The sequence below is a fragment of the Piliocolobus tephrosceles genome, chromosome 12, assembly GCF_002776525.5.
Source record: "Piliocolobus tephrosceles isolate RC106 chromosome 12, ASM277652v3, whole genome shotgun sequence".
Taxonomy (NCBI): Eukaryota; Metazoa; Chordata; class Mammalia; order Primates; family Cercopithecidae; genus Piliocolobus; species Piliocolobus tephrosceles.
Genome location: NC_045445.1, coordinates 14,860,974 through 14,875,773, shown reverse-complemented (window position 1 = coordinate 14,875,773; position 14,800 = coordinate 14,860,974). Strand labels below are relative to the sequence as shown.

The 14,800-nt window shown below is 37.9% G+C and overlaps 1 protein-coding gene across 2 annotated transcripts in view; it reads left to right on the top strand.

Annotated features, from left to right (window-relative positions):
- Positions 1-614: 614 nt before the first annotated feature.
- Positions 615-14,800, top strand: part of F9 (coagulation factor IX) — a 32,805-nt gene continuing 18,619 nt past the window's right edge. Inside the window, exons 1-4 of one of the 2 annotated variants that reach the window (XM_023202570.1) lie at positions 615-722; positions 7,219-7,382; positions 7,571-7,595; positions 11,290-11,403. In XM_023202570.1, coding sequence (XP_023058338.1) covers positions 635-722; positions 7,219-7,382; positions 7,571-7,595; positions 11,290-11,403 — 391 coding nt within the window. In that variant the 5' untranslated portion in view covers positions 615-634. The remainder of the gene's footprint in view (positions 723-7,218; positions 7,383-7,570; positions 7,596-11,289; positions 11,404-14,800) is intronic. The other variant, XM_023202571.1, reaches the window with a different exon arrangement.

Below are 14,800 nucleotides of genomic sequence, written 5' to 3'. Positions count from 1 at the left end.
TCAGGATCTAGTGTTAGTGGAAGAGTTCTAAAAGTGATCCATAAAATAAAAAAATAAATAAACTGGACTACATCAAAACTAAAAAATTCTGCTCTGTGAAAGACTTAATTAAGGGAACAAAAGACAAGCTACAGGCTGGAGACAATATATGTAATCCACATATCTATGAAAGGACTCATATCTAGAATATATAAACAACCTTAAGAATCTGACAGTAAAAAAAAAAAAAAAATCAAATAAACTAACTGGACCACTCATAGGTTGCTGATGGAAATGTAAAGTGGTACAGCCATTCTGGCAAACATCAGTGCTCTCTTACAAAGATAAGACGTGTCCCACTGATGAATTGTGCTGCCCCAGTAAATGTAGCCACTATGCCTATCTCCATTCTGAAGATGTGTCACTTCCTGTTTCAGCCTCAAATCAGCCACAGTGGCAGAAGCCCACAAAGTCAGAGGCAAAATTTGATAATGACCACTGCCCAGTCTCTTCACTTGTCCCAAGAGGCCACTGGAAATAGTCCAAAGACCCATTGAGGGAGATGGACATTATTTCCCAGAAGTAAATACAGCTCAGCTTGTACTTTGGTACAACTAATCGACCTTACCACTTGCACAATCAGCTAGCAAAGGTTATGCAGCGTGTGAACATGATCATGGCAGAATCACCAGGCCTCATCACCATCTGCCTTTTAGGATATCTACTCAGTGCTGAATGTACAGGTTTGTTTCCTTTTTTAAAATACATTGAGTATGCTTGCCTTTTAGATATAGAAATATCTGATGCTGTCTTCTTCACTAAATTTTGATTACATGATTTGACAGCAATATTGAAGAGTCTAGCAGCCAGCATGCAGGTTGGTAAGTACTGGTTCTTTGTTAGCTAGGTTTTCTTCTTCATTTTTAAAACTAAACAGATCGACAATGCTTATGATGCATTTATGTTTAACAAACACTGTTCAGTTTATGATTTGGTCATGTAATTCCTGTTAGAAAACATTCATCTCCTTGGTTTAAAAAAATCTAAAGTGGGAAAACAAAGAAATAGCAGAATACAGTGAAAAAATTAACCACACTATTTTTTGTTTGGACTTACCACTTTGAAATCAAAATAGGAAACAAAAGCACAATGGTCTTATTTACACAAAAAGTCTGATTTTAAGATACATGACATTTCAAGGTTTTAGAAGTATGTAATGAGGTATGTCTCTAATTTTTTAAATTATATATCTTCAATTTAAAGTTTTAGTAAAAGCATAAAGATTAACCTTTCATTAGCAAGCTGTTAGTTTTCACCAAAACTTTTCATGGATTAGGAAAAAATCATTTTGTCTCTATGTAAAACATCTTGGAGTTGATATTTGGGGAAAGACAATACTCAGTTGAGTTCCCTAGAGGAGAAAAGCAAGTCTAAGAATTGACATGAAGAGTAGGAAGTTAGCTAATGCAACATACATCACTTTGTTTTTTCACAACTACAGTGACTTATATATTCCCCAGAGGAAGGCATATGGGGAAGAAATTATCCCATTTGGACAAACAGCATGTTCTCACAGGAAGCATTTATCACACTTACTTGTCAACCTTCTAGAATCAAATCTAGTAGCTGACAGTACCAAGATCAGGGGTGCCAACCCTAAGCACCCCCAGAAAGCTGACTGGTCCTGTGGTTCCCACTCCAGACATGATGTCAGCTGTGAAATCAGACTGAAATGCTGAAATGATGATTAAAAAAATACAGAGGTTAAACCAGCAAAGTGAGTAAAGTCAAGGGATAAAGAAAATTTGTTGGAAAACTCACAAAGCAGGACATAAAGCAAGGTCATTAGACATATCTCATTAGTGTGACATCTGGGAGGACAAAGGATCCAAACCCTTTCTTCTATAGAAGTGGTGAGATGATCAAGGTAGAGGGCTTCCGCCCCCTTGAAGACTTCAGATGCTGGGGAAAGGATACATAAGAATAAAGATGAACCAGGCTTTTGGAGCAAGGGAAATAATGACTAGAGATAAACCTGAAGGGAAGTTAAATATATGATCCCCAGACAATACTAAGGAGAAAGGGAATGTGATTCTGCAGCCATTGTAGCCAGAGATAAGAAGCCCTTGAGGAGGGGGCCAGGCGAATTTTTCTAAGGATGGACAGTATTAATGCAGTACTCTCTTCCGCTATTAAAACTCTCATTGGCTTCTAAAAGGAGTTTCTGTGAGTGATTTGCTGAGATGCTGCATTTTCATGGCTGCTGCCTTTAGGTATTATTGCAACAGTTTGGAATTTTGAAATTAAAACAGTTCTGTAAAACCAGTTTAGTTTTGTAAAGTGTATGCATCAAAGATGTCCTTCGTTCATTCAGATATTACTGAGTTACAACTACGGTGCCAGGTACTGTGTCAGGGTATTAGGGGTATGGGGACAAACAAGACTCCCTCTTTGATCTAAAGCACCATGAGGCCAGGTGAGAAGTTTCAATATAATATGATAAAATGTGCACCAGTTACCAAGGGATCATAGAGAAAAGAACATATTAAATGGGGACACACTTGATAGAGAGAAAATATTTTCATCTGGGTCTAAAGAGATGAGGTGTTCTGTCTCTTTAAATGTCTGATATAAGGGCATTTTATGCAAAGAGGAGCACTCACGTGCAAAGACTCAGATCTGCAAGAATGTGAGGTATTTCAGGAGTTTTGTATGGTTCCATATGGAGTATGACAAGTGAGGCAGGTAAACTAGGCAGAGCTGGTCATCAGATAATGAAGGCGTTAACCTAAGGAGACTGGGCAATAAAATGCAATAGGGAGGTACCAAAGTATAAACATAAGGAGTACAACTGATGGCTGATTTAGGATGCCCAGTCTGGCAACACTCTAATGAAATGATAGCTGGGGAGGGAGGCCGTACCCAGACTAGGAGAGAGCAGTCTTGAGACTATTGCAATTATCTACGGGAGACATAAAGGCTGGAACCTGAACAGTACCTGTACAAAAAAAGAGGGGAGTTTAAATGATACTAAGGAAGTAGAAGTGGTATGACTTAACCATCTGGGTATGGGAGGGGAAACGGCTAGAGTCTTAGGCATTTTGTGTTTGATGTGATTATGGGCCACAGCATAATGTCTAGGAGAACTGGCTCTTTAGTCTGACTGCCAGAGTGTGAATCCTGGGTCTGATGTTTTAGTATGTTACCTTGGGCAAAGCCCTTAGCCTCTATGAATCTCAGTTTTCTTCATTTATAAAAATAAGATGATAGTGCCTATCTCGTGGGACTTTTGTGAGGTTGAAGTGAGATAATGGATGCAAAGTTACTGAGCACAGTGTCCAACACAGCAGAAGCATTACATATACATCAGCTATTACTGGCTACATTATGATAATCAGTTAGGGAGTTGGAAAGATAATCTGAAATTCAGGAGACATATCTGACTATAGATGAGTATTTGGAACTCAGTGTTCTGTAAACAGTAGTTACAGCCATGTGTGTGGGCATCTAGAGAGTGAGCATGGATACTGTGATGCCTAGTACAGTGCCTGGCAGTAGTGGTTATATGCTCAGTAAATTTTGTTAACAGGGTCAGGGCCGGACTAGGGTGTGGTAAGCAAGGCCTGTAGGGCATAAATATACTTGTACACCCCGAGAAGTGAGGACCTCTTAAATATTGTGCCCTACATGCCTTGTTTAGTTGACTCTTGTCCCAGCGCTGGCAAGTATGTATAAAGTGAAAAAGGAAAAAGCTGAGGCTGGAGCCTGGGAGAACCTTGGACTTCTAAGGGACATGGAGAGGAACAGGAGTTAATCAATTCAAGTGCTGAATGGATAACAGGAGTTACAGCAAAGAGGGGAACCGGAATAGACTGATTATTATAAAAAGAGTTTCCTAAAAAGGGAGAGATCAACAATTAGAAATTATTTAGAGCAGCCAGTAAATACATCAACTCAAAATTATTCTTTAGGTCATTTCGGATCGTGACAATAGTCATTTCATTATATAAATGTGATTAAGGAAGGAAAAGAGCTACACAAAAGTTATTAAAGAGCTAAAGAGAATTAAGACATTTAAAACGGAAGAAAGTAGGGCCAACATGAAAGGAGTAGGGAGAAAAAGAGATAACCAGCATACTGTCTCACTGATCCTGTCAACACCTGTGAGGTAGATATTCTTATTATACTACTGTTAAACCTATTTTACATTTGACAAAGTTAAGGTTCAGAGCTTACGTGACTTGTCCAAGGTCACAGGTCTAGAGGAGGCAGATACTTGATTCAAACCTATTTCTGCCTGATCTGATTCTAAAGTCTGTTTTTTCACCGAACCTCACTGTACAGTCAGTTCTCCCTGTGAGTTCCATAGCCACAGACTCAACTAACTGCAGATCAAAAATATTCAAGAAAAAAATGGATGGTTGCATCTCTACTGAACGTGTACAGACTTTTTTATCTTTCATTATTCCCTAAACAATACAGCATAACAACTATTTACATAGCATTTACATTGTATTAGCTATTACGAGAAACCTAGAGATGATTTAAAGTATAAAGGAGGATGTGTTTAGATTATATGCAAATAGTAAGCCATTTTTATATCAGAGACATGAGCACCCACAGATCTTGATATTTGCAGGGGGTCTTGCCACCAATTTTCCATGGATACTGAGGAACAACTGTAAATGGATGCAGGTATGGATGCTATTTAGGAGTGTCCGGGGCCAAACAAATGAGTTGCTGAGCAGAGAGGTGGGTGGAGGCTGTGAGGCATCAATATCTGGTGGCATCCATCTGCAGTTTGGTGATTCTTTCCTTCATAGTCCTCGGCTGTCTGGGAAGAGAAGGATGAAGGCAGATGGCTGCTCAGATTTAGGGTCTAGGATTGCAGGATAGGCACAGCATTGCAAAGAAGTGAAGGAAACTGAGAAATTTGGCAAATGAAGAGTTGAAGAGAGGCCTGGCATGGTGGCTCACACCTGTAATCCCAGCACTTTGAGAGGCCCAGGCGGGCAGATCACTTGAGGTCAGGAGTTTGACACCAGCCTGGCCAACATAGTGAAATGGTGAAACCCTGTCTCTACTGAAAATACAAAAATTAGCTGGGCATGGTGGTGGGCACCTGTAATCCCAGCTACTCAGGAGGATGAGGCAGGAGAATAGCTTGAATCTGGGAGATAGAGGTTGCAGTGAGCTGAGATCGCACCACTGCGCTCCAGCCTGGGTGACAGAGCAAGACTCTGTCTCAAAAAAAAAAAAAAAAAAAAAAAAAAAAAATTTGAAGAGAAAAAGTCTAGGCTAAATTCAAAGACAAAAAGTGAGCCCAAAAGGAACTTGAAGAGCAGGGAAAAGCAGGGATGTCAAGGGACTAGAACACTCCATAGAGTGAACAGCTGCAATGAAAATAAGGGAAGAAAGTTTAGTTCATCTCCGTTGCTTTCCTTTCCTTTTTACTTTCCTTTCTCTTCCTTTTTGGAGTTAATCAGGAAGTAGTCCCAAATACCCTGGAAAGTTCATCTTATATGCCCTTGGTCCTCTTGAGATGGTATCAGATATATTGCTAGACCCTTGAAGAAAGGAACAACTCCAGCAACTTCTTGAGTCCCTGTTATTAATTTTATACATACACATATATGTATATACATGAAAACACACAAACACATGTGTGTGTGTATACAGTCATGCATTCCTTAACAATGAGGATATATTCTGAGAAACGTGTCATTAAGCAATTTCATCATTGTGCGAACATAATAGAGTGTACTTGCCTAAACCTAAATGGTATACATACCCAGGTTATATTTATGTGGCCTATTGCTCCTAGGCTCCTAGGATGCAAACCTGTACAGCATGTGACTGTACTGAACACTGTAGGCAACAGCAACAGTGGTATCTGTAGATCTAAACATAGAAAAGGCACAGTGAAAATACAGTATAATAACCTTATGGGACCACTGTCATATAATGTCGTCATTGACCAAATGTCATTATGCAACAAATGATTATCATATATATATGATATATATGTGTGTATATATACATGTATACATGTATATATATTTATGTCATTATGCAACAAATGATTATCATATATGATATATATGTGTGTATATGTATACATGTATATATACACATATACATGTATATATACACATGTACACACGTGTGTGTATATATATACACACACACACATACATATACAGAGAGAGAGAGAGACAGAGGAGAGAGGAAGGAGGGAGGGAAGGAGAAAGATAATTCAGATAGAGACATCAATCCTAAAGGGTTCAGGAGTGTCTCTACAGACTAGGTAGATGTAGCTTAAAAAAACCACACCCTGAATTCTAGAGAGATGTTCAAATCACTGCAATTCCTATTATAACCTTATGGGACCACTGTCATATAATGTCATCATTGACCAAATGTCATTATGCAACAAATTATCATATATATATATGATATGATATATATGATATATATATATGTGTGTGTATATATACACACACACACATATACAGAGAGAGAAAGAAAGAGAGACAGAGGAGAGAGGAAGGAGGGAGGGAAGAAGACAGATAATTCAGATAGAGACATCTGTCCTCCAGAGTTCAGGAGTGTCTCTACAGACTAGGTAGATGTAGCTTAAAAAAACCACATCCTGAATTCTGGAGAGATGTTCAGATCACTGCAATTCCTATAACACTTGCCAACCAACAGTGCTGTTGATCTGAAATTGCTTTTTCAAATTAATGCAGTGGTTTTTCTTTAACATCTAGTGACAGACATTGGGGTCACATTTGCAGCTGGACCACAATTAGGCTTCTGTTCTTCAGCAGACATTTGTTCAAAGTCATTTGGGCAACCATATTCTGAAAACAGCCCAGCCAGGGTGATGGATCACCTTGCAAGGATCCGCAATGGGCTATTTTCAAGTGATGACAAAGTGTGAAGTTAACTGCTCATTTGAGAACTTTCTTTTTCATCCAAAGTAAATTCAAATACGATTAGAAATCTGACCTTTTATTACTGGAACTCTCCTGACTAAAAGTAAAATTGAATTTTAATTCCTAAATCTCCATGTGTATACAGTACTGTGGGAACATCACAGATTTTGGCTCCATGCCCTAAAGAGAAATTGGTTTGGGGATTATTTGTATTAAAAACAAAGTCTTTCTTAAGAGATGTAAAATTTTCATGATGTTTTCTTTTTTGCTAACACTAAAGAATTATTCTTTTACATTTCAGTTTTTCTTGATCATGAAAATGCCAACAAAATTCTGAATCGGCCAAAGAGGTATAATTCAGGTAAATTGGAAGAGTTTGTTCAAGGGAACCTTGAGAGAGAATGTATGGAAGAAAAGTGTAATTTTGAAGAAGCACGAGAAGTTTTTGAAAACACTGAAAAAACAGTGAGTATTTCTACATAATACCCTTCAGATGCAGAGCATAGAATAGAAAATCTTTAAAAAGACACTTCTCTTTAACATTTTAAAGCATCCATATATATTTACGTATTATAAATGTTATAAAAGATAGGGAATCAATATCAAAACACTTTAAATATTACCATTAATTTGTCTTCTTTTATTCTTTATAGACTGAATTTTGGAAGCAGTATGTTGGTAAGCAATTCATTTTATCCTCTAGCTAGTATATGAAACATTTGAGAATTATGTGGGTTTTTTCTCTGCATAAATAGACAATATATTAAACTTTGTCAAAAGGACCCAGAAAGATCAGTCCAACCCTCTAACCCAAATTGAATGGTGATATACTACAGGGTTATGCCAGTGTGGGAACTATTGCTGGTAAATAAGTTTAATCTTCCCTAGGTCTTCACAAAGAACATTGTTCCACCCCAGGAAGGTGGAAGGAAGAGACTGAAATGATTGTGTCTTAGGACCTGATGAAAGTTTGCATTCCTCAGTAAAATCAGAGAATGCTGATTGACTTAAATGTTTATAGCTTCAAAGTCCTCCTCATTATCATGGCCTCCAAACCCCTCCATGATTGTCCTTCCCCACCCTCCCCATTACCCTTTTTGCCTCCTCTGCTACTTCTCTCCTCGCACACTGGGCTCCAGCCACCCTGACCTTCCTGCCACTTCTTGCACACTCTAGGAATGCTCCCACTTTAGAGGCTTTATCTGGCTGTTTCTCTTATCTGGCTGTTCCCAACTTCCTGTGGGCTGGCTCCCTCACCTCCTTCAGGTCTTTGCCCAAATGTTACCATCTTAATGAGGCCTACCTTCACCATCTATTAATACTTCAACCTGCCCCAGTAGCCTTACCACTCTAGACACCTGTATGGTACCCCACTCTATTTTTTAACAGAGCTTTTCACCATCTAAGGTATCATATAATTTCTTACTCATACTATTTATCATTTATTTTTTCCTACTCCACTAAAATGCAAGTTTCATGTTGGCAGGAATATTCAATTGTTTTGTTTATTGATATATTCCTAGCACCTAGAACAGTATCTGGAAAAGAAGTATTCAGTAAATATTTATCAAATGAATTGACCAAAAGAAGGAAAACTCAAAACTTTAATGACAACTAATTTTAAAACTACAATAACTTAAAATTCAGCAGTAGGATTTTGAGGAAGGGTAAGTTTCAAAGATTGACTTCCCTAGGACTATCTGCATAAATAAAAAGAAATTAATCCAGATATCAAATTCACCAACTTCCATCAATTGGAAATTCAATTCTATTTCCTACAGTTTATGTTCCGGAGACATTACTGGACACTCTTTTACTCTGGTAACTCATAATTCCTCCACTTTTGTTTTTAAATCATGAGAGAAAAAATAGTTGACTCTGTTACATTGTTTTATCTAACTATTCTTGATCTTAGAAATGAATACTACCATGCCAACTTCTACTGAGGTGCCCCCTAAAGTTAGTCCAAATAGGTCTTTGTAATCTCCATTCCTGCAGAATTTAGAACTTTGAATCACATGATTTATTTCTAAAAGTAAATCCATGACTATTTTCCCCACCAAAAAATTCCTGACTATTAAACTCCTACAATCCCTTCATTGCTCACTCCTCACCCCCAGGATCGTATTTTAAAGTTGGGCCCTTGCCTTTTGGGTCACATAGGTACGCTGTTTGCTATACCACAAGTATAGCTATCTGGAAAACATGGAGGGCATTATTCTTTCACTACTGCTTCGTCAACCAAAAAATAGAACAACAAAAACAAGAACAAAAAAGAAACAAACTCCCTGCCTCTTTTCGCTTGCAGTTGAGATTCCTAACCACTACAAAATTAGCCTATGTTTCTTCTCGCACATAGTAGAAACCCAGGCTCCTCACTGCTGTGCTATTCTGTACCATCAACTCACCACATAAAGAGCCTGGTTGAAGAAGAATGATTGTAGAACCACATTACTAGCATCTGTCAAGGACTTTCCAGTTTACAAAAGGTCTATCACATTTAACCCTCACACCATCCTTGTGACCAAAGCATTATTAACTCCATTTTACAGGAGAGTAAATTGAAGCTTAGGGAAGTTAAAAGAACTGCCAAAGGTCACCTAGTTGGAGAGTCATGAAGCCCAGAAGAGAAGCCAAATTCTCTACTGCTCAACCCCTTGTTTTCACTATTACACCTCATGGACTTCAAATCTAAATGCAGTTACTCATTAAACAGGAACCTGGTAGTCTTAAACAGGAATCTCTCACTTGGTAAGGTCTTGCCTCTTGTTGTATTTGACCCCAACTGTCTATGGCTTTGCCTGAACCCAAAGTACACACAGACAAGAACCCAAAGGAGAACCAAATGTGGGATAAAATGACACTCATTTTAACGACATGTCTCGGCAAATGAGTTCCTGTGTAGCTGGCTGAAAGCCCAGACCCTTTCAGTAAAACATCCTGAATAATTCACATTTGTTGGTCTATAATATAAAGGGCAAATGTAGCTCATTTTTAGGCCAGTTCTAAACATCAATAATAATAAACCAGATAACAGATTTTGTTTTCATAGAATTGGAACAAATTGGAGTATCTGTGCAAAAGTATATCAGATCTAGGGGCAAAGGGGACAAGGTCTAATTTTTACAGCAAGCAAATTTTCCAGGGAGGGACTATTTATGATAAAGGGATATTAGTCTCTTAGTCAACAGAACCTGGATACACACTTCTGACAGAGAAGAGGGAGAACAGGCAGGAATCTACACACCACATATCAAGGAGATTTGCTCTAAAATATGACTGATAATTAGAAATTTCTCAGTTTCCCCCTTTTCCCTCATTCTTTGATTCTTATTGTTATCTTTATCTCTTACTCCTTTGTTTCTCATATATTGAGTCTTACAGATCAAGCTCCCATTTTTTTCTTCAGGGATATTTTTCTAGTTCAAAGTGCCTACCACCCCCCTTCTGGTTCTATTCATCATTCTCTCCTGAAGCTCCTTTAGAAGTGTGGGTTAAGGCAGGGCACTAAGAAACCAGACTTAAAGGTTCCCTTCTCATTCTGACTTTTCTCCTTTCGCCTATTCCTTCCTCCTGTTTTCTTACCATCAGTATCTTCAAAGACTTTCAAGTACACAGTAAATGTAGAAACTTTAAGAAAGGCAGAATGAAAACATAACCAATGCATACATAAGTAAAGCACACTGTGGAATCTTTTTAAATTCTGTATGATATATCGAATGCTGTCTCTCACATTACCTAGACCATTTGAAACCTAATTTATAGAACATAGACTATCTTTAAGCAGTAACAGATGCTTCTGACATCTTTTCTATTGTCTTGAACCATTACTGCATATGATACATCAAAGTTAAGTGACAATGCAAGAAAGTAGATTCATTTGCTCCATGCCTAGGCTGTCAGTTCCTAAAGTGGAAACACCATATATTATCTAGTTCAGTTTGCTCTACAAGACCTGCAATAGAGCCTTGTGTGACATAGAGATAATATTTGTTGAAGCAATTAAATTTGACTTGGAATTAACTCTGCCATCATTCTATAAGGAAAGATTGAAAATCCTCACCCTGTTCTGATATAGTACATTTCTATACAAAAACGTCCTTCTCCATCTTCCCTTGCATTGCATAAACTATGTACATGCCTTCCTCAGGGCACTTTCCTAGGACAGTGTCAGCCTAAGGATCTTTGTTTGGGTGGCTTTTAGAAACTCAGGAAGACAGGAGCATCATATGCCTATAGGCAGCTGGCTTCCAGGTCAGTAGTTTTGCTCTGACCCTAAAATCAGACTCCCATCCCAATGGGTATCTACAGGGGAGGACTGGGCATTCTAAGCAGTTTATGTGCCAATTCAATTTCTTAACCTATCTCAAAGATGGAGATCAGTGTGAGTCCAATCCATGTTTAAATGGTGGCAGTTGCAAGGATGGCATTAATTCCTATGAATGTTGGTGTCCATTTGGATTTGAAGGAAAGAACTGTGAATTAGGTAAGTAACTATTTTTTGACTACTCATGGTTCAAAGTTTCCCTCTGAAACAAGTTGAAACTGGAAAATGCAATATTTGTGTATCATAATGTTTCTTAAAAATGTACTTTCAACGCTCATAAACATTTCATTTGTAGTTATGGTTTTCAGGATATGAGTTGGAGAAGCTATATTAAAATCAATAACAATATTTGGTAACTAATATTAAGTGATAATGATGTTCCACTCACTTATTAATCCTTAATACAATTATATGTGGTTAGTGTTATCATTATCCCCATTCTATGCAGATGAGAGAACTGCAACTCCAACAGCCAAAAGTTACAGAGGCATAAATGGTTTAGACAGGACTTAAACTTCAGTGTGACCAAAACCCATGCTTCTAACTACTATATTTAAAACTCAGAGAAAACCGAACCCAGAAAATTGAAATCATGACTAAATTGCTATCAACGTAGGTAGTGAAAGTCAATTAAGTGCAGAACTGGAGTATGACTGGCCAATTATCCCATATAATAGGAATTCTCCACATGTACAAACCACTTCATATGCTAAATTTGTTGACAAAATTCAAAGCTCATTCCTGAATTTGACAATATTGATTACATCAAAAGTGTTACATAGCAACCTTAGAATCCTTGTGTACCTCTTCTTCTCAAAGCCTAGACTGTTTCATTTTCTGAGGTTTCAGTAATTGGAGCAGTAAACTCCAGTGTCCTTTACCCACTTGTTTATTACCTCCAGATGCAATATTACGGGTACTGTGATTGTGAAATGCACACAGTGCTAATGAGGAATTCACTTTCTACTCTGACACTCCAGAAGAATAGAGATGCAATCCTAAGGAAGAATTTAACACCACAGGCTACATGACTAAGGATAAAGAGTAGAAAATTAGCAGGACTCTATTAAGGCATTATAGCAATCCACCTGATAGATGAAAAAGGCATGAAATGAAATGAAATGTAGCAGCTACACTTGTCCTATTGAGATAGGAAAAAAGTCACCTGTAACGTTGTTCAGAAATCCTTTCAGTACTAAAAAGAAATTCACTGACCATCTTCCTTTGGGCTCGAAAATTTCTTAGAAGGTAAAAGGAAAAGGTGACAGGGCAAAGACATTTGTAAAGAAAGAAAAGACTGAATGAACTTGCACACCTGGCTTGGACTCCCATTCCCTTAGGTTTCCATTGTAGGGACAAACTAATGCCTGGGTTACCTTTCTTGAGAGTGTGTTGATTGATTCAACATCTCTGAAGTGCTACTTTCATCCGAAAGGTTATAATTTGAAATTCAGATTTACCTGGATAAATTTGATCTTGCTATTGTGGAAACCTCTAGAAATCCTTGGAGTAGTTACTCATTATCAGCTTAAATAATATAACCGTTGGAGATGAGGGAATGAGTAACTCAATTAGTCTCAGTTACAACTGAAGGGCACATTGTGGTAAACTATAATTGAAAACATAAATATCTTTACCTAGTTTAAAAATAAAGATGCTTTAAAAGGAGGAAGGGAATAACCCTGAGGAATGTAAATAGAAGCACAAAACTTTTACAACAGAGTTTACTACATGTGTGGCTATGTTCCACACAGCAAAAATGCTAAGTCTACAACTGACACAACTTGGATACTCTCATGTTCCCACATTTTGGTTTGGTCAGGGCTGTGCAGTTGTACTGCAGCCATCACCACTCCTGGCCTCTAAGGTATATTGATCTGACCCACCAATCTGATCAAGTTTTAGAAAAATATTTCCAGCGCAGTTAGCTCACAAACAAAATGAGAATTTCCACAAATTGTTCTTTATCTCAGACAATAGAGGAAAGCAACAGCAAAAGCATAAACAAATTACCATTTCAGTTTGTTGCTTCCAATTAAAGACTAATTTCAACAGCTACTAGATAGCAGAGTTTATGGGGGCATCTCAGCCCCAAGTCTTTTGTCGTATGTGGTCTTGAAAAAAAGAAAGGAGATTTTCATCAATAAGTTTTTTTTGTTATCTTTTTCCCTTGTTCATCAGGCCCTTCACTGTGAGAGAGAGGTGTAAACATTCAGGGCATGCTTTCTAGTTAAAGAATATTAATTGGCTATTGGGTCCCTTAGGTTAGAATAAAGACCTCTGTATGATGTTCCCAGCTGTACATCAAATCCAAATATCTCTCAGATAAATGAAGGTCTGTAAGAATTTGGTCATTCCTGTCTCTTCTAAAGAGTAACAGAGGCATTTTCCCAGAATAAAGCAGAATGGAAAGAAAAAAATCACAAGCATGTAAACACTTTTTTCAATTTTCCAGCATGTCACAGACACTGCTGTCTTATTTACTACATATTTCTGAGGAGTGAAAAAAGGAACTATGTTGAGTTTAGCTGAAGCACAGCATATTTTGTGGTAAACTTGTTAAATAAAACATCTTTTGTCCAAGCTTTGGTTGTCATACCAGTGGATATATCAGGAAATATAAAGGCAGAATAAAATAAAGCAGAACATACTAACATTTGTAGTAGGCATGAAGGGAATTAGAAAGTGTTTGTGTTAACATGGAGGGAGAAAAACAGATGCTTTGAGATGTTCTTCAAAAAGAGATTCTAGGCACCGAGACCCCCTTCAGGACCAGAGAGAGTCCATACCTACCACAGTGCCTGACGTATAAATGCTCAGTAATTGATAAATGAGTCCCATTCTAACTGTTCCTTAGGCCCTGCTCTATGGAACTCTCCCCTGGAATTCCTTGTGCCATTATTTTATTTCTGGAATCTTCAGCCTTTTAGCTGAGGGCAAAAGATTGCTGATTAGGAAGCAATATTTCCCACCTCCTGCACAAAACAAGCCAAAGATCAACAGCAGCAGCAACGTACTGGGCCCTAAAGGGCAATGACAAATGTGGATAATGATACAGAGTTCTGGTTACTTCTTAGCCAATGACACAGAATCACAATTGAGAAAACACAGAGTTTATTCATTCCCATTGTGCATGCCCTGGACAAACCGAGCTGCACCTTTCGTAATTTATCACAATCTCATATTGACGGAACACTTTCTACAGGTAATGTTTGATTTGGCTGAACACTTTAGCATTGCTTCGTAGCAACAAAATGACAGCTGGTAACAAAAAAAGATCCAGGGATATTACCATTGTTAGTGAGGAGAAAGGCCTTTAAGTCAATTAATTAATTAATTAATTGGACCAAGTGCCATCTTTTTGGATCATGCCCTTAGTGGATTATTGATAGTAAAGGTTAAAGCTCCAGCTGGTTCCTTTGTCCCCCACTGGCAACAGCTGATTTGCCTCCCTTTATTTCCTGAAGTATCAGTAAGGACTAAGAGCTAATTATTACATTTGGCTAAGCTAGCATATGTAAAATAGAGTTAAAAGTTTAGATTCGTCGCTCAAAAA